At 44.0% G+C, this 18,206-nt stretch overlaps 1 protein-coding gene across 3 annotated transcripts in view; it reads right to left on the bottom strand.

The window, feature by feature from the left end:
* The window catches only part of LOC126106776 (uncharacterized), a 64,924-nt gene that overhangs the window by 25,016 nt on the left and 21,702 nt on the right, over window positions 1-18,206 (bottom strand). The window contains exon 1 of one of the 3 annotated variants that reach the window (XM_049913153.1): window positions 15,781-15,914. The exons of 1 other annotated variant lie outside the window; for it this stretch is intronic. Coding sequence is in view for 1 of the 2 variants with exons in the window: in XM_049913152.1 (XP_049769109.1) it covers window positions 7,736-7,752 (17 nt within the window). In the remaining variant the exon portion in view is untranslated. Of the gene's footprint in view, window positions 1-7,735; window positions 7,870-15,780; window positions 15,915-18,206 lie in introns of those variants that run through there. One more of the 3 variants, XM_049913152.1, reaches the window with a different exon arrangement.

Raw genomic sequence — 18,206 nt, 5'->3', positions numbered from 1 at the left:
CAGGTGTGCCATTTTCTTCGGCTCTTCAGTGTATAATACAATATGGCTGAATATACATGAAATAACTTAAAAAGTTTTTTCTGGGGATGCGATTATTCCAGGGGGAACGCTACAACAATTTTTTGATTTTTGGATGTGGGAGGGATGATTTATTTTCCCGAGAGGACTATTTCTTCCTCAAACCCACGCTCTATTACATGTATGGTAAGGGATCTATGTACAGAGACACATTTGTGCTTCTAGAGTGTGGGGTTAAACTTTAATGACGCGTTGTTTGATATTTCCCAACATGAGAAATGTCATGTTGGATGAGATGATGGCTGGTGTCATGTTATTCGACATTACATCATGTAACACGTTACTATACTCGACACGATGCATTATATTACATGACATATATAAATACTAACAAGTAAAAAAGCGTGAATATGCAGAGATGTTTTGAGTTAAATGTCTTTAAAACTGCCTGGTTGGCACTCAGCTTGCGCTACATAGCAAGCTTTGCCGTTTACGTAAAATGTAGATCTAATGGACCATTGCTGTCATTATACCGTATGTTTTCTGAATGGTGGCCGCACATGCGAAATGTCGCTGCCAGTCTCGTCAGCGACAGCGCTATTGCGTGCGATCGGTCGCTCTCTCCGTTTCCGCCACACGAGAGATTTTGCGACCAGCTCTAATCATTGTGTTGTTCTGATGTGAAACGTGAAGTACACTGTTTAGCAACAAAAGCAGTAGTACATCTGCGGATGTGGAATCATACTCGTAGAATGAAGGGAACCTTAAATTTATTGAAGTTGCACTCTAAATCTTCTTAAAACAAAACCGTCGTTACATGAGGGCGACAGCTGTCGTGGCTCTTTTCAAGTTTTGTGATGGCATTTCCTGATATTTCACATTGAAAAGCTATTCCTCTCGTGAAACACACAAATTCCGCGATATTTCGGCAACGTTCCGCTTGAAGTAGAACCAATGAGAAACAAGCACCGTTCTACGTCACGAGCTGAATTTGCGAGACGCCATATTGTATTTGTCGTGCTCAATTGAAGCCTATAATTGGTAGTTTTTGTGTTACAATTTACCCCACGTGATTATATGGTGTTTCTAAGCAGCAATACTTTGAATCTCTTGGGAGTGCGTCGTTATTAGTACGACTTATTGCACTATAGTGACGGGAAACGCCATATTGGTGGTTAAGGTACTTTTGTGTTTAGTTATTTTCCGGTTATAACTCGCGTGTTACGAAAGTACGCAGTTATAAGGCAACGAAACGTCGGAGATTCATCAAAAATATTTCGTTCTTAGTAGGATTTGTTAAAATGATATGTCAATGACATATCAGCAATTAAAGTCTTCAGTAGACCGGAACATAAAATGTGAGGTCGGTTATTGTACGCGGTGTTCAAAAAGTCTCTCCGCAGTGCAGTATGATAGCCGCGCGTGCCGTATGCCGCAGTGAATATGATGAAATGAAACTCCGTGAAATACAAGTTATTAATTTATTGAATATTCATTTTTACTTACAAATTTTCACATTAAATGTTGAAAGCGTCCCCCCTGTTGTTGAATACACAATTCAATTCGTCTAATCATGTTTCCAAACACAAGCTGTAACATTTCTTCTGTAAAAGAAGCAGTGAAAGTGGATATTGCAGTTTTCAATTCTTCGATGGATTTTGGACTGTTTTTATAGACAGTTACTTTTGCTGCACCCTAAAAGAAAACGTCAAGTGGTGTTAGGTCAGGCGATCGTGGAGTCCAAAGTCCCTGTGAAATTATGCGATCACCAACATCAGCAAGCAGTGACATAGAAACGCGAGCTGTATGCGCTGTTGCACCTTCTTGTTGAAAATAACCGTTCAGTATTTCACTTAACACATTTCTTACTGACTTATTCGGACGCTTTGACATTTTACCAGAAATATCGAGTACTTTATCCTCAGACAAAACGCTAGGACGACCACTTCTCGGTGCATCTGTCACTGAACCCGTACTTGGAAATTTGTTAATCAAATCTCGCACAGCATCGCGATGTGGGAGTGTTTTCTCCAGGAAAACTGAATTAAATGTTTGATGAACTGAAACTGTGTATTTACCGCCAGCTTTGAACACTTGTTCAACTAAAAACACACGTTCTTCAATGGTTAGCATTTTAACAGAGACAAAAACGAAACAAATGAACAAAGGAACTAAACAAACGTTTAAATCAACACGTAACGACACGCACACCGAAGGTACTACTGACGCTGGCTGAGAAACGAAACAGTGTAATGTTGGGAGAGTCCACTTTAAGGGAAGTAACCCAGGCAGTCTAACAATCATACGGCACTGCGGAGAGACTTTTTGAACGCTTCAGCGTATCTTTGTTGCTAGAGGCCCCACGTTAAAGACGGTGGATAGCAGATTCGCGTGCTGCTGCATCCAAATTTTGTCCATCTCCGTTTCTTCTAAAAGGTTGTGGGACTTTCTTAATAGGGTGATAGGAATAATTGCGTAATATTTGAAGTTAGAACCGCGCTCTCTGCCAGGAATGAGTTTTCGATTTGTGAGCTTTTACAAGCTGATGTTTCTTTTTGCTCCTATTACAAGGGAATGTATACTGATGTTTTTATTTATGTATCCCGGACAGAGAAACGTGACTAGCAGATGGACAAGGCAGGAAATGCGCTTTTTAATAGAGCTAACGTATGAATTCTACGCGCTTCCATTTTCGTAAACAGGCTGTATGGCTTGTGAACCAAATGAAGTCAACAGCTGGGTCGGCAGAGCTGATAGCGTGAAATCACGTGCACGAGCACGTCCCGTGTGGCGATGGCGCTGTAGCTCGTGACGTTGGATTTCCCGTCAGCACCAACGTCAGTATTAGCTGCCTCGTACCGTTTAACGACGGCTGCATTTACGAGATACCTATACGATTCTGCACAGAGAAAGCGCGCACGTGCGAAGCATATTTGCTGACATTGAATATAAATTCAAATGTTTTTAAATCGTTTCTGGACATAGGTGTGTGCAGTGTAGCCTTGTACGGAAGTGAAACGGACGATAAACAGTCCAGATGAGAATAGAAGCGTTTGAAATGTGGTGATACAGAAGAATGCTAATTATATGGGTGGCTCGGATAACCATTTAAGAGCAACTGAATCTAAAAAAAAGAGCCTTATCCCACAATTCGACTGAAAGAAGGTATCGGTTGATAGTATACGTCCTGATGCATTAAGGGGAGGTTTACTATCTTTTGGTTAAAAAATCTATTTTTTTTAAAATTACATTTTTGGATCCATAAAAGTGTTTAGAATCCACCCCTGAAACAGTTTTTCCGAATACGGAACGGAAATGTTTGTTATTCGCGGTTGAACAAAAAATGCACTTGCCTGAAATCGGTCTTTTTCACGCACCTGTCTTTCTTTCGAAGGACGAGCTATTGTACCGGTGCTTGGGAGGAAACACACAAAATTCAAATAAAAGTTTGCACTCGTGTGTTTGGAAGTAAGCCCCCAAGCATTTGCATTCTGGTGTCAAGACTGTGGAGACTGTGACTTTGCTGGTAGTGAGCAGCTTCAACGAAGGGTATTCAGCAATTCGGAAGACCATGACAAGGATGGACGTCACCCTGGGACTCTACTCGACGCAGCTCGCCAAGCATTCGGACGACCACCGGATTCAAGCGGCAGAAAACCGCTCGTCGCCGGCCGTACCGGCGGCTCTGGAGCAGCGCAGGATGGCAGAGATCGAGCAGAACGTCCTCTATGAGGAAGAGGAAGGACTAGTTTATGGACCCGGAATAGCAGATTGAACGTACGTTGCATAATATTGCATTTATATGTAGTCAAAACTTCAAACGCGTTTTTCTCGAAATGACTTTTTTATCGCGCGGTGTGGCAACTTCAAATCTACTGAACCGATTGGCATGATGAAGCTAACTAAATAGTCCAGGAGTTGTACCACTTTTATTCCGATCCATCAACTATAAATATTTTTACTTGGTCGACGAAGTCGAAAAAATCGATGAAAAAACCCTATTTTTTTCAAATGGCTGCCATTTAGTTTCCTATGATTCAAATAACTTAAGTGAGGTACAACTCCCAATAAATCTTATATACTTCGCTAACGTCAACTCAATTTTGATTTCAGACGAGCCGGCTGACCTGTGACATACTGCTAGCGGAGGTTTACAGCGAGTATTTGCTTCGTTCCGACGGCACATCCGCCTTTGCTCTTCAACATTTCCGATCGAAAAAATTCCAGTTTGTAGAGGAAATAGCAATAAAAATTTTGAAAAATTTGACATTGATATCTACAACACATCACGAGAAAAAAAAATTCTCAACGTGCTTTTTTTCGGGCCAAGAGATAGTAAACCTCTCCTTAAGTAGTCGTGAGTTGGATAATGAAAGGAGTGGAGGGACGATAAAAATTTTAGGAGATTAACCAAATCAATTTCGGACTTAAGAGAACAATCCTATGTCGCCTCTGGCAGGCGAGTTCTGCCTTCAGTGCCTTTAGCTTTGAAACAGCGAAATAACATCTTTTGCTCAAAGCAACATGAATCTTATGTTTTATCTCTTGCTGTCGTATTTTGGAAACTATTCTGAAAACCTCCAAGCGCATATGAAACAAGTCTGTTTCAATACCCTCCGTTATGCAGCCTCTAAGTAAACTGAGGACTAGTACCAGTCGCGACCTTTAAAACAGAAATATCCCAGTACTTCCGCTAGCTACACTACTGGCCATTAAAATTGCTACACCAAGAAGAAATACAGATGATAAACTGGTATTCATTGGACAAATTTATTATACGTGATTACATTTTCACGCAATTTGGGTGCACAGATCCTCATAAATCAGTACCCAGAACAACCATCTCTGGCCGTAATAACGGCCTTGATACGCCTGGACATTGAGTCAAACAGAGCTTGGATGGCGTGCACAGGTACAGCTGCCCAAGCAGCTTCAACACGATACCACAGTTCATCAAGAGTAGTGACTGGCGTATTGTGACGAGCTAGTTGCTCGGCCACCATTGACCAGACGTTTTGAATTGGTGAGAGATCTGGAGAATGTGTTGGCCAGGGCAGCAGTCGAACATTTTCTGTATCCAGAAAGGCCCATACAGGACCTGCAACATTCGGTCGTGAATTATCCTGCTGAAATGTAGGGTTTCACAGGGACTGAATGAAGGGTAGAGCCACGGGTCGTAACACATCTGAAATGTAATGTCCGCTGTTCAAAGTGCCGTCAATGAGAACAAGAGGTGACCGAGACGTGTAACCAATGGCACCCCATACCATCACGCCGGGTGATACGCCAGTATGGCAATGACGAATACACGCTTCAAATGTGAGTTCACCGTGATGTCGCCAAATACGGATGCGACCATCACGATGCTGTAAACAGAACCTGGAGTCACCTGAAAAAAATGACGTTTTGCCATTCGTGCACCCAGGTTCGTCGTTGAGTACACCATCGCAGGCGCTCCTGTCTGTGATGCAGCATCAAGGGTAACCGCAGCCACGGTCCCCGGGCTTATAGTCCATGCTGCTGCAAACGTTGTCGAATTGTTCGTGCAGATGGTTGTTGTCTTGCAAACGTCCCTATCTGTTGACTCAGGGATCGAGACATGGCTGCACGATCCATGCGGATAAGATGCCTGTCATCTCGACTGCTAGTGATACGAGGCCGTTGGAATCCAGCACGGCGTTCGCATTACCCTTCTGAACCCACCGATACCATATTCTGCTAACAGTCATTGGATCTCGACCAACGCGAGCAGCAATGTCGCGATACGATAAACCGCAATGGCGATAGGCTACAATCCGACCTTTATCAAAGTCGGAAACGCATTCCTCCTCCTTACACGAGGCATCACAACAACGTTTCACTAGGCAACGCCGGTCAACTGATATTTGTGTATGAGAAATCGGTTGGAAACTTTCCTCATGTCAGAACGTTGTAGGTGTCGCCACCGGCTTCAACCATGTGTGAATGCTCTGGAAAGCTAATCATTTACATCTCACAGCATCTTCTTCCTGTCGGTTAAATTTCGCGTCTGTAGCACGTCATCTTCGTGGTGCAGCAATTGTAATGGCCAGTAGTGTATTTAGAATGACTGCTATGGTGTGCGGGGGCCCCAGCCGCAACACACGTGACAGCTACAGCGCGCGCGTCACGGAAAGCAAAACTCACCCGGTCCGAAGCAGCCATGCGGCTTTTTCAAGGACGCCTCCAGTCTGCCAGGAAGTGCACCGAAAGCTGCCGACCAGCAAACTATCTCGCCAGGCAACAGCACTAGGTCGCTGGCCGCGTCTGAAGACCGCGCCTACATCCGGTCACGAGTTTCTACGAGGCAGCACGCCTCTTCCTGGGGAACAGCTATTTAAGGAAACCGATGGACCGCGGCCATGAAGCTTTCTACGTCACGGCGCGAAACTCCGCAAAATGAACTCATCAACACCCTTGGGCAATACGAGCAACAAGGGGAGAAATACAAAAGACCCAAGTCGCTACTCCTGCACTAGAGATCAGCACATATATCACATCACCCAAAAAAAAAAAAAGAGGAGGAAATCTCCAAATGCGACAATAACCTCCACCAACACTCCCTCTTAAGGAAGAGGACATAAAGAGAGAAGCAGCAGCCGCGGACAGTTGCCGTCGACGAGAGCTGGCGGCCTCACTCGCCGTCTGCTTGCAGTCCCTCAGTTGAGCTCTCGTCGACAACAGCGGAATGCTGAGAAGTAGACTTCTGCGTCGGATAACAGCTTTCTTCTGGTGTTGGTAATTTCAGTGTTCATTTCCGGCTCCTGGGGTCAGGTGGAGCCAGATCCACAGAATTGTATTTTGTTTGGAAGAGCATAAAATGAGTTAATTTGTAATTTAACTTGTGACATATTTGGTTTTCGCAAAGACAACGATATTTTACTCTTACCAGGGCTCTTCCAATCCGGAAAAATAGGTTTTGCAACAAAAAAAAATACTTTTCTTTTGACGTATTACGCCGTAATACAAAGAAACGAATCAAGTGAAAAGCCAGTTTTTGGTTATGATTTTTCCTATTTCAACAATAGCTTTTTCTTTATTAAAAAAGTCTCCAAATTACCGTGAGAAGACGTACTTTCCTAATTACTGGTATATGACATGCTGGTTCTCTCTCACTGGTACAGTAAACATTCGCCATCTATTGTTTCGAGACCGAGCGAGGTGGCGCAGTGGTTAGACACTGGACTCGCATTCGGGAGGACGTCGGTTCAATCCCGCGTCCGGCCATCCTGATTTAGGTTTTCCGTGATTTCCCTAAATCGCTCCAGGAAAATGCCGGGATGGTTCCCTTGAAAGGGCACGGCCGACTTCCTTCCCCGTCCTTCCCTAATCCGATGAAATCGATGACCTCGCTGTCTGGTCTCCTTCCCCAAAACAACAACAACAACAACAACCATATTCCAGAATGAGAGTCTCACTCTGCAGCGGAGTGTGCGCTGATATGAAACTTCCTGGCAGATTAAAACTGTGTTCGAGTTCGAGTCTCGGTCGGGCACACAGTTTTAATCTGCCAGGAAGTTTCAACAATCATATTGTTTCGATCTTTCCTTCGCTACCGTTGTATTGTACGCTCTCGCGAACGGCAACTTCCATTTATCACAGAGAATATATCCCAACTGTCTTTGATACTAGCACACTATACCCACAACATGATTTCGAACAGTGAACAATAAGACGACAAACTTAAGGAGGTACTCACGACAGCGAGAACGGCATTTCTTCACGGTCCAGACTCCGGCAAGGCTACTGATGCTCGCCTGTGTCCAGCTGCGAGCTGCGTTAGGTAAGTCTCACAGCGTGTGTTACTCAAGGCCGGGAGCAGATCATGCGGCGTCGCAGTGGTAAGGCGGTCAGCAGCGAGGTGAGCGGCCAGCGCGTTCACTTAGCGCAGTAGGCGCGTGGGAGGAGACAGTTTATTTCCTCTACGCGGAGGGGCAGCTTTTTGGAATCACTTGGATGCACAGCAAAATGCAATCACCTCGACCCTACTATCGTCTAACTGCACATGCGCGAAGATGTAGTGTTCCTGTACATCTCCGCCTGGTGACAACTGCAGTAACTCGAAAACTAGATACCAATACAAATTATAAAAATGTTGTATGTTCAATCTGTATATTGAGCAAGCAGTAAAGGAAACAAGCGAAAAATTCGGAGTAGGAATTAAAATCCATGGAGAAGAAATATAAACTTTGAGGTTCGCCGCTGTCATTGTAATTCTGTCAGAGACAGCACATGACTTGGAAGAGCAGCTGAACGGAATGGACAGTGTCTTGAAAGGAGGATATAAGACGAACAACAAAAGCAAAACGAGGATGATGAAATGTAGTCGAATTAAGGCGGGAGGGAACTAGATTAGGAAATGAGACACTTAAAGTAATAGATGAGTTTTACTATTTGGGGAGAACAATAACTGATGATGGTCGAAGTAGAGAGGATGTAAAATGTAGACTGCCAATGGCAAGGAAATCGTTTCTTAAGAAGAAACATTTATTAACATTTAGAATAGATTTAAGTGTCAGGAAGTCGTTTCTGAAAGTATTTGTATGGAGCATATGGAAGTGAAATTTGGACGATAAATACTTTAGACAAGAAGAGAGTAGAAGCTTTCGGAATGTGGTGTTACAGAAAAATGCTGAAGATTAGACGGGTAGATCACATAACTAATGAGAAGGTATTGAATAGAATTGGTGAGAAGAGGAGTTTATGGCACAACGTGACTAGAAGAAGGGACCGATTGGTAGGACATGTTCTGGGGCATCAGGGGATCACCGGTTTAGTATTGGAGGGCAGCGTGGAGGGTAAAAATAGCAGAGGGAGACCAAGAGACGAATACACTAAGCGGATTCAGAAGGACGTAGGTTGCAGCACGGGATAGAGTAGCATGGAGAGCTGCATCAAACCAGTCACTGCACTGAAGACAACAACAATATCATGTATGTTCCACATCTCCTCCTAAATCACTAGACCCATTGCAAGCAAACTTGGCACACACATCATTTGCAGTCTGGAAGAAGTCACTGTGAGGGTAAGAACCACCCGCCTATCGAAGTGGCTGGGGGTAAAAATGCAGTGTAGCCCATGATGCGGGAATACTCATATCAGTCATCCAGTATTTTAGAATGAGAGCACTTACAGACTTGCAAAAAACTTAATTTCAAACCTCTACAACACTTTTTTCCCCGACGACCTGCACAAAATGAAGAAAAGAAAAAAGTTTATCACTTAGTACATTGTCGTTCTTCAAGCATTAAAATTGCCACATGAGGCATGACGTTTTAACTTACTACTTTACTTCTAAGTATTCATAACACATTTCGCAGACGAGACGAAATTCACTAGACACAGGTTGAAGATGTGTACAAATACGTATGAAATGTTAAACGTGTGTGAAATATATTTGGCATGTGCGTATGCGAGTAACTCCACGTGTAAAAAGCTGATCCTAGCCCCCTAGAACGATTTCAGTCACAGAATAGTTGCAATCTGGTACGAAATACTGTAGGGGGTAAGAACCACCAGCCTCCTATTGCGGTGAGAGTGGAAACATTGAAGAGAGAAGGGAGGCGGACAGACACCGAGGTGGAAGGAAGAGGGAGGGGGGGGGGGAGAAGCAGATCGACTGGTAGAAGGTTGGAAAACAAATACACAGATTCAAAGCAGGGTACTCAGCTAGTGGTACAATAAAATAAATCTTATCAAATTCATAAAGTGACTGATTGCCTGTAGTATCTAAATAATTCGCCAAATTAAATCACAATTTTAGTTCATTATCCACGATGCATCTAATGCAGATTATAAACTTTGTGTTTTCAATCTCAAGTTAAAGGCTCAGTGTGACGTAATAAGCATGTCTGCACGTTTTGTACTTTAGTGATTGATAGGTGAGAGAGAGAGAGAGAGAGAGAGAGAGAGAGAGAGAGAGAGAGAGAGAGCGCCGATGGAGTGGTGATATGTTTGTGATACGGAGACAGCACACAGCAATGATCACATCTGTAACTGCACGTACAGAATGGACTAATTTTGAAGTCAGTTTTAGTCAGATTTATTTTATCTATCACTTAACGACTGTACGGCAGTGAGAATGGACAGTTTGTACAGGGTGAATCACCATACCAAATACTGCGGACAGGAAAGTTCTATTTATGTGCCGTTTTCACAGAATAGAATGGTAGTCAGGGTTTCGCATTGTTATCCAATAAACAAACTGTAATAAAAATTGGTGAAACACACAATTTTTTAAATGGAACAGTGCCTACTGACAAAAGTAGGGTAAATTAGAAAGTCAATGTTGTTTGTTGCAAGATTTTAGAGTCTTTTACAAGATCACTATTTTGAATTGTTTCCGTACAGTCACTTGTTTGTGCCATTCAGTCTGCGTAGTTGCTAGGTATGATACGTTTACTTACAGTGTTCTTGTGTGTTCCTCGATTGCATTCCAATTTCACAGTCAGTTTGTGACATTTCAAGCAGTTGGTTGTGAGTGGACGATGGGATTTACCAATGCAGTCTGCCCCAATAGCTGAAAGGTCAGCGCGTTCGAATGCGTGGGCCCGGGTTCGATTCCCGGCTGGGGAGGGAGGTTCTCTCTCCTCAGGGACTGGCTGTTGTGCTGTCATCATTTCATCCCACTGTCGACACGCAGGTCGCCCAATGTGGCGTCGCACTCAGTAAGACTCACTTGGCGGCCGAACTTCCCGTTTGGGAACTCCCGGCCACTGACGCCATACGCTCATTTCCACTTTTTACCAATGCAAAAAAAGAATGCCGGTATGCTGAAGGTGTATGGAGACAGTAGGAAGAATGCATTTCGTTGCTGTACGGCGTATGCGGCAAGATATCCCAATAGACGTCAACCATCTCGGCAATTATTCATCGACCTCTTCAACCAGTTACGTTAAAGTGGTAGTGTAACGCCTCACACAACAGAAGGAAACAGGTGACGAAAGAAGAGGGGGGGAAAAAAATCAATATTCTTGCTGCTGTTGCAGTTGATCCTCACATTGGGTTCCGTGCAGTCGTACGAGGAAGTGGCATGAGTCACGAGTGTCCTACGCATTCTCCATCGAAATAGGTTCGGTCCCTATCGCATCTCCCTCCATCAGGAGGTGCACGGAAAAGATTATGACAATCGTTAACTTCTGTACGTGGGCATTACGACAGGATACTCCAGATGTATCGTACAACTCTTTTACTGATGAAGCCACATTTACTGATTATGGCCAGTAAACAGCCGAAACATGCACTATTATTCAGTTGACAGTCGACGTTGACTTCGCCAGGTGGAACTTCAGCGTCCATTGAGCGTAAACGTGTGGCGTGGGACCATTGGGCCATATGCCAGTTTTTCGTAGACGGAGCACTGACGCGTTGCCAATCTATGAGCGGTAGATATACAACGCATGATCTAGACTTTAGTCGTTCAGGAAATATGTCATGAACAATGAGATGCGCGAAGACACTAGTATCTGGTTAAAATGGAGAGCAAATTAAACATACAGTCTGATAGTGAGAATACTTAGCGACACCTTATGAATTTTAATCCTAATTTCAAATTTTTACTGAACTTTCTCATTTACATGCCAAATATCAAATATTTTTTATGGATATAAAATAATAAATTTACACGAACATCTTTTATTTATTTCGCTTTACCGTGATATTTCCTCAGGCAACTATAAATCACGTTGCCGGTTTCAAGAATCACATTGAATAAAAAAAAAATTGAGGATGTACTGGACTGAATTTGAGGTCCTTTTAACTTCTACCAGTGGCTAGAAACTGCAATGTAGATAACAGCCTTTCCTCACAGCTTCTCTCATGGCCGTTCTGTTTCGTTACGAATGGCTTGATGGTGTTCAGCAGCTCCGAAATGCAAGTTTCACGCATTCTTAGATAATTTCGAAAATCGTCGGCGGCCAGCTCCGTACGTGACAATGTGCGTGAACTTACTTTCAGCTGCTTTTGGTCTTGCCACGTCTGAAACAGCCAAGACAAAACCTATTCTTTATGCTGTGCAAAACCAAGTGACATCTCGTCGAACATAACCTCAGTGTGTTTACTATGAACAATTCGCAGCCACCGATAGGAACAGGGCGGCACTGGAATCTCCGAGTGCAATCGGTCGGGACGTGCACACGAAACTGGCCGGCCGATCTGTCGGTCGGTTGGTACGTGTGTTTGGCTTTTCACACTGTCCGCATAATACTGCTGTAAGTTTACCGCTGTCTTTGTATACTGCCGTTGTTTCAGAAATTTATTTTCGAATTCAGTTTCAGATTTCTCAAAATTAATTGTGTGTTTCAGTCAGTGAATTTCCTATCTAAATCTTATCCTGTGTTTTTAAATGTGGATAGGCTACCGTTCCTTTTTTTCGGCCGAACATAGCGACATTTCGTTTAATATGAAGAGGGAGCTGCGTAAGGTAGTTGATTAAAAATGGGAATCTGTAACTAGTATTACTAACGAAATTGACGACGATGAGAAAAACGGATCGAATCATAGCAATGTTTGACTGTCAAACAGTACGTACGAGACGCCTAAAAACGAAGATACAGAGATTATGTTGTTTAGTTGAAACAAGCTAGATCCCACAATGCCCCTACATCAGGCTCTTTATTGCTGGAAAGATTATAAATTTGAAAAACAAGTGGGTACTGAGCTTTATGACAATCCAGGTTGGAACATTCCAGAAGCTAGGAATTATACAGTGTTAACATGTTAGCTGTGAAGGTAACCAACTTTTACGGATTATTACCACAGACTGCTTGCAGCCTATATTTCTTTCAGTACTTTAACAACTAACTCGACAGTTTTCTTCATCGCCGACGAAACTGGCTTATTTTATCGCTTCGAACCGGAAGCACTATCGTTTAAGGTATAGTCATGTTCTGAGGTGAAAATGTCAAGAGGAATGAATTACTATATTGGATAGATCTTAGCCTTATTTCTCATGGGGAAATTTTAAAATCGCGATTGTTAAGACATGTAACAGCATCCACAGTCCAGCATAAGGCAAACAAGAAGGCATGGTTGGCGGCTGCTATGTTTAGCATATGGATTTTCACTTTGGATAAACAGAAGTCCTTACGAAAAGAACTACAGATAGTACATTGTGTATGAACTGAAACGTTCGATATCGCTTCACCAACTGACTTTCAGTCACTTTTAAACCTATCCTAGGCTGCAGTATCTACACGTCACAACTATCTTCTTAAAACTAATACAGAAATTATTGACACTGTTCTGTATGCACACGTATTACGTCACACACATAAACTACAATTTTGTTCCTCTGTTTTAATGCACAGTATAGCAATATTTTGTTACGGGAGAGACCCGTCAAACGACGGGCCAGATACAGGAGCAGAGAGAGAGAGAGAGAGAGAGAGAGAGAGAGAGAGAGAGAGAGAGAGAGAGAGAATCGTTTATTAGTTTATTTACCGTTTAAATGCCAACACACAGCTCCAACCGTGCTGATGTTACCTGCACTGAGAACTTGTTACTAATAATTTCAGTATCCTCAGTTCATAAGGAAATGCTAACTACAGATTTTACTTATTGTCATTGCTTATTGATGGAAAGGAGTACTGCAGGGGAAGTATTTTGGTAAAAGTGTTTACTGTCTTGCCAGTAGCGTTTACGATGGACCGCGATTTCCTTTCTCATGCGTCACACTAAGTCGTCATCCTTCCAGCATTTTAAAAAATAAAAATGTTCCAAGAAAAGTACCATTTAAATTTTAGTTATGTGCTAAAACAGATGTTAATGTGAGGGAGGAGCGGCCAGAAACGGGGGTGGGGGTGGGGGGGGAGGGGATTACTAACTAAAGCCTAATTACACTCAAGTCGAATGGTCTAAGAAATGCTGGAAACCACTGGTATACATAAGTGCAACTCCGCATAAAGACGGAATTAATTGTTAAATGTGCCCCGAAGAACATTTCTGCGATACCATGGGGATTGTAAGATCTTGTGAAGCACTTTGCGTTTATGGCGCTCGGAAACTTATTAATGACCGAGGTTCTTGTTAATATTAACGATAGTTTGGCTCTAGAAACCTTTTTAATTTTGCAATCGGAGAGAGAAAATTAGTTGACATACCGACATTTTACGATTCTCATTATGCTCAAGCATTTAAACCCCCGTATCACATATTTATGCACTGTTTAGCGGCTGACTGAGAAGGATCAGTTGAGGCAAAGTCTACAAGATGCAGAGTAAGCAAACTGACTATAATTCAGTTACGAAAAGTGTAGGGGGGCGGTCACACAGGACTTTCGTATGTAACTCTCACGTAGCATCAGTGTGAGTCCATATGTACATATTGAGGAAGACGATATTTCGAACACTGATCCCTCTGTCTGCTGTGACACTTACTTTATGTGAGAGCAGCCATCCCGTATCGGTAAGTTCTGTTTACCCTCAACGTAGGGTATTTAAGTACAGTTAATTTTAGCGAGAAATGTAATTAATTAACTGGAATAAAATTTGACGGGAATTCGACATTAGAGTACCGTTTATTTTTCGCATGCATATGTGTATTTTAACTCGCGGAAAAATTTTTGGTCCCCTCACTTTCGTATTAAGCGTGGTTCACTCCAATAAGACTTAAGCAGTTAGCTGACCTCAACTCTTCCCCCTCCCCCCCCCCCCCTCTATCTCAGACATTTATATTTTTTGTACGCTACATGCACAAAGTATGAGTTAGAACATCCCTCGTCCCTGTTTTGTGTAATTTAGTACCGTTTGTCAAATTTTACCTTGCAGTATTAGTTTTTACAACGAGAATTGCGTTACATATGGAGCGAACGTAGTCATCATGCTATGCAGCAGATGCATCACCCACACCATTTTGTATTCACATTCGGTTGCTTCGACAACTAAATTTGTCATGTTCTAACCGAACTCAAGCTGATCTCGGGCGACACTACACATAACATTCGCCACAACCAACATTTTTGGAAAATGATGGAGGAGGAGGGGGGGGGGGGCGGGGGGAAGAGGTGTTGGCAAATCAATCGGTAACATTGTGTGGATCAGACGGCTTGTGACAAGAGGGAAGTTCTACAGGTACCAACAATAAATAGAAGGGTTCTGATCACATGCTAACAAATACAGGACGCTCCCTAAATTTGGGTTAATACAAGTCTGAATAAATGTGAGCCACGTATAATCCAAAAAACACGTTCTTACAGGATACTGATATTTACTCGGTTTACAGTTCAGTGAAGTTCCCTGTAATACTTAACGAGTCTCTCCTCGAAAACTTTTATTTAAAAAAAAAAACTTGCTTTCAGTTCTGAAAACTATCGTCCCTTTTTTCCGTTTTTCATGTTTTTCCTGGCGACAGTTCTGTTTCTGCACACTTTAATAAGAGATCAATGCATTTCAGATCCTGCGCTACCTGGATACTATCGTCCTCTAACACAATTTGTTCACCGTATCCGTATCGCTTAGCTGCTCAAATCCCGATTCATAGGCAACTCTAATAATTCGTGAAGGTTTTTGTCATCTACGTCTTCACAATCAGAAATGTATGATCGAAACGAAAATATTCGAGTTCTAACGATATTTAAAGCTCTGTTTATTTTTTGTTGCTTTTTCGAAAATGACCCAACTACACACGGATAATTCGCAAACCGGGTGATCCGGAGTCCTCCGTTGTCTGTCCAGATGCGACAGGAATTTGAACGAGAGTTGTTCTCGACGGGCGGTTGCAGTGATTCGGATGAGTCGCAGCACTTACCGTGGAATAGGCTGGCCCCCGCTGTACCAGCTACGTAGTCAGTCTACCGGCGCAGCGACTGTTCGCACCAGCCCTGGATAATTATTCCACCGCTACGGTTCTCCTCGGCTGTGTCGTGACACGGACAAGCAAAGTGTCTGACAACGTCGCCAGTCAAACATTCATCGGTTCACTCCACACGCCGCAGCCCTGCCCTGCGAAAATCCCGTATTACACTGTCAAATGTTTTGGACCAGTCTACATTAACGCTCCTACACCGACCGACAAATAGGATCGACCGATTGACGAACTTTCCTTGTCGGGATGTCGGTTGGGTGGGACCACCCGACGGCCTACACTCGCCCCCCACCACCCGTCCAACTGTGCCGTGTGTAGCGCTGTCGTGCAACAGCCCGACAGAAGTTCGTCTTTTGCCACTGTTTCCGGAAAAACTTAAAGACTGCAGATGTTTGTAGGACACGGTTTCGTGTGACACATGGAAAGAATAAAACTCCGTCGACCTTCTTTACCTCTATTTTTGGGTTTTATTTCCGATACTTACCGTGAAGGAACAAAAGAAAAATTCAGAGAATTCAGAGTGGGTTCTCCGATGACATTGTAATTCTGTCAGAGCAAAGGACCTGGAAGAAAATGGTTCGAATGGCTCTGAGCACTATGGGACTTAACATCTAAGGTCATCAGTCCCCTAGAACTTAGAACTACTTAAACCTAACTAACCTAAGGACATCACACACATCCATACCCGAGGCAGGATTCGAACCTGCGACAGTAGCAGTCGCGCGGTTCCAGACTGAAGCGCCTAGAACCGCTCGGCCGCATTGGCCGAAGACCTGGAAGAGCAGTTGAACGGAATGGACAATGTCTTGAAAGAAGGATATGTTATGAACATCGACAAAAGCAAAACGAGGATGACAAGGAATGTACTCGAATTAGAGCGGGAGGGAATTAGATTAGGAAATGAGACACTTAAAGTAGTAAAGGAGTTTTGCTATTTGGGGAGCACAATAACTGATGATGGTCCAAGTAGAGAGGATATAAAATGTAGACTGGCAATGGCAAGGGTAGCGTAGCTGAAGAAGAGAAATTTGTTAACATCGAGTATAGATTTAAGTGTCAGGAAGGCGTTTCTGAAAGTATTTGTATGGAGTGTAGCCACGTGCCGGGCGTTGTTGGCCGATCGGTTCTAGGCGCTTCAGTCTGGAACCGCGCGACCGCTACGGTCGCAGGTTCGAATCCTGCCTCGGGCATGGATGTGTGTGATGTCCTTAGGTTGGTTAGGTTTAAGTAGTTCTAAGTTCACCTATGGAAGTGAAACATGCCGATAAATAGTTTAGACAAGAAGAAAAAAAATGGTTCAAATGGCTCTGAGCATTATGGGACTTAACCGCTGTGGTCATCAGTCCCCTAGAACTTACAACTACTTAAACCTAACTAACCTAAGGACATCACACACATCCATGCCCGAGGCAGGATTCGAACCTGCGACCGCAGCAGTCGCGCGGTTCCGGACTGAGCGCCTAGAACCGCTAGGCCACCGCGGCCGGCTAGACAAGAAGAGAATAGAAGCTTTCGAAATGTGGTGCTACAGAAGAATGCTGAAGATTAGATGGGTAGATCACATAACTAATGAGGAGGTATTAAATATACACTCCTGGAAATGGAAAAAAGAACACATTGACACTGGTGTGTCAGACCCACCATACTTGCTCCGGACACTGCGAGAGGGCTGTACAAGCAATGATCACACGCACGGCACAGCGGACACACCAGGAACCGCGGTGTTGGCCGTCGAATGGCGCTAGCTGCGCAGCATTTGTGCACCGCCGCCGTTAGTGTCAGCCAGTTTGCCGTGGCATACGGAGCTCCATCGCAGTCTTTAACACTGGTAGCATGCCGCGACAGCGTGGACGTGAACCGTATGTGCAGTTGACGGACTTTGAGCGAGGGCGTATAGTGGGCATGCGGGAGGCCGGGTGGACGTACCGACGAATTGCTCAACACGTGGGGCGTGAGGTCTCCACAGCACATCGATGTTGTCGCCAGTGGTCGGCGGAAGGTGCACGTGCCCGTCGACCTGGGACCGGACCGCAGCGACGCACGGATGCACGCCAAGACCGTAGGATCCTACGCAGTGCCGTAGGGGACCGCACTGCCACTTCCCAGCAAATTAGGGACACTGTTGCTCCTGGGGTATCGGCGAGGACCATTCGCAACCGTCTCCATGAAGCTGGGCTACGGTCCTGCACACCGTTAGGCCGTCTTCCGCTCACGCCCCAACATCGTGCAGCCCGCCTCCACTGGTGTCGCGACAGGCGTGAATGGAGGGACGAATGGAGACGTGTCGTCTTCAGCGATGAGAGTCGCTTCTGCCTTGGTGCCAATGATGGTCGTATGCGTGTTTGGCGCCGTGCAGGTGAGCGCCACAA

Source organism: Schistocerca cancellata, chromosome 10 (genome assembly GCF_023864275.1).
Source record: "Schistocerca cancellata isolate TAMUIC-IGC-003103 chromosome 10, iqSchCanc2.1, whole genome shotgun sequence".
Taxonomy (NCBI): domain Eukaryota; kingdom Metazoa; phylum Arthropoda; class Insecta; order Orthoptera; family Acrididae; genus Schistocerca; species Schistocerca cancellata.
Note: the sequence above shows the minus strand (reverse complement) of the source record. Positions and strands in the feature narration are given on the sequence as shown.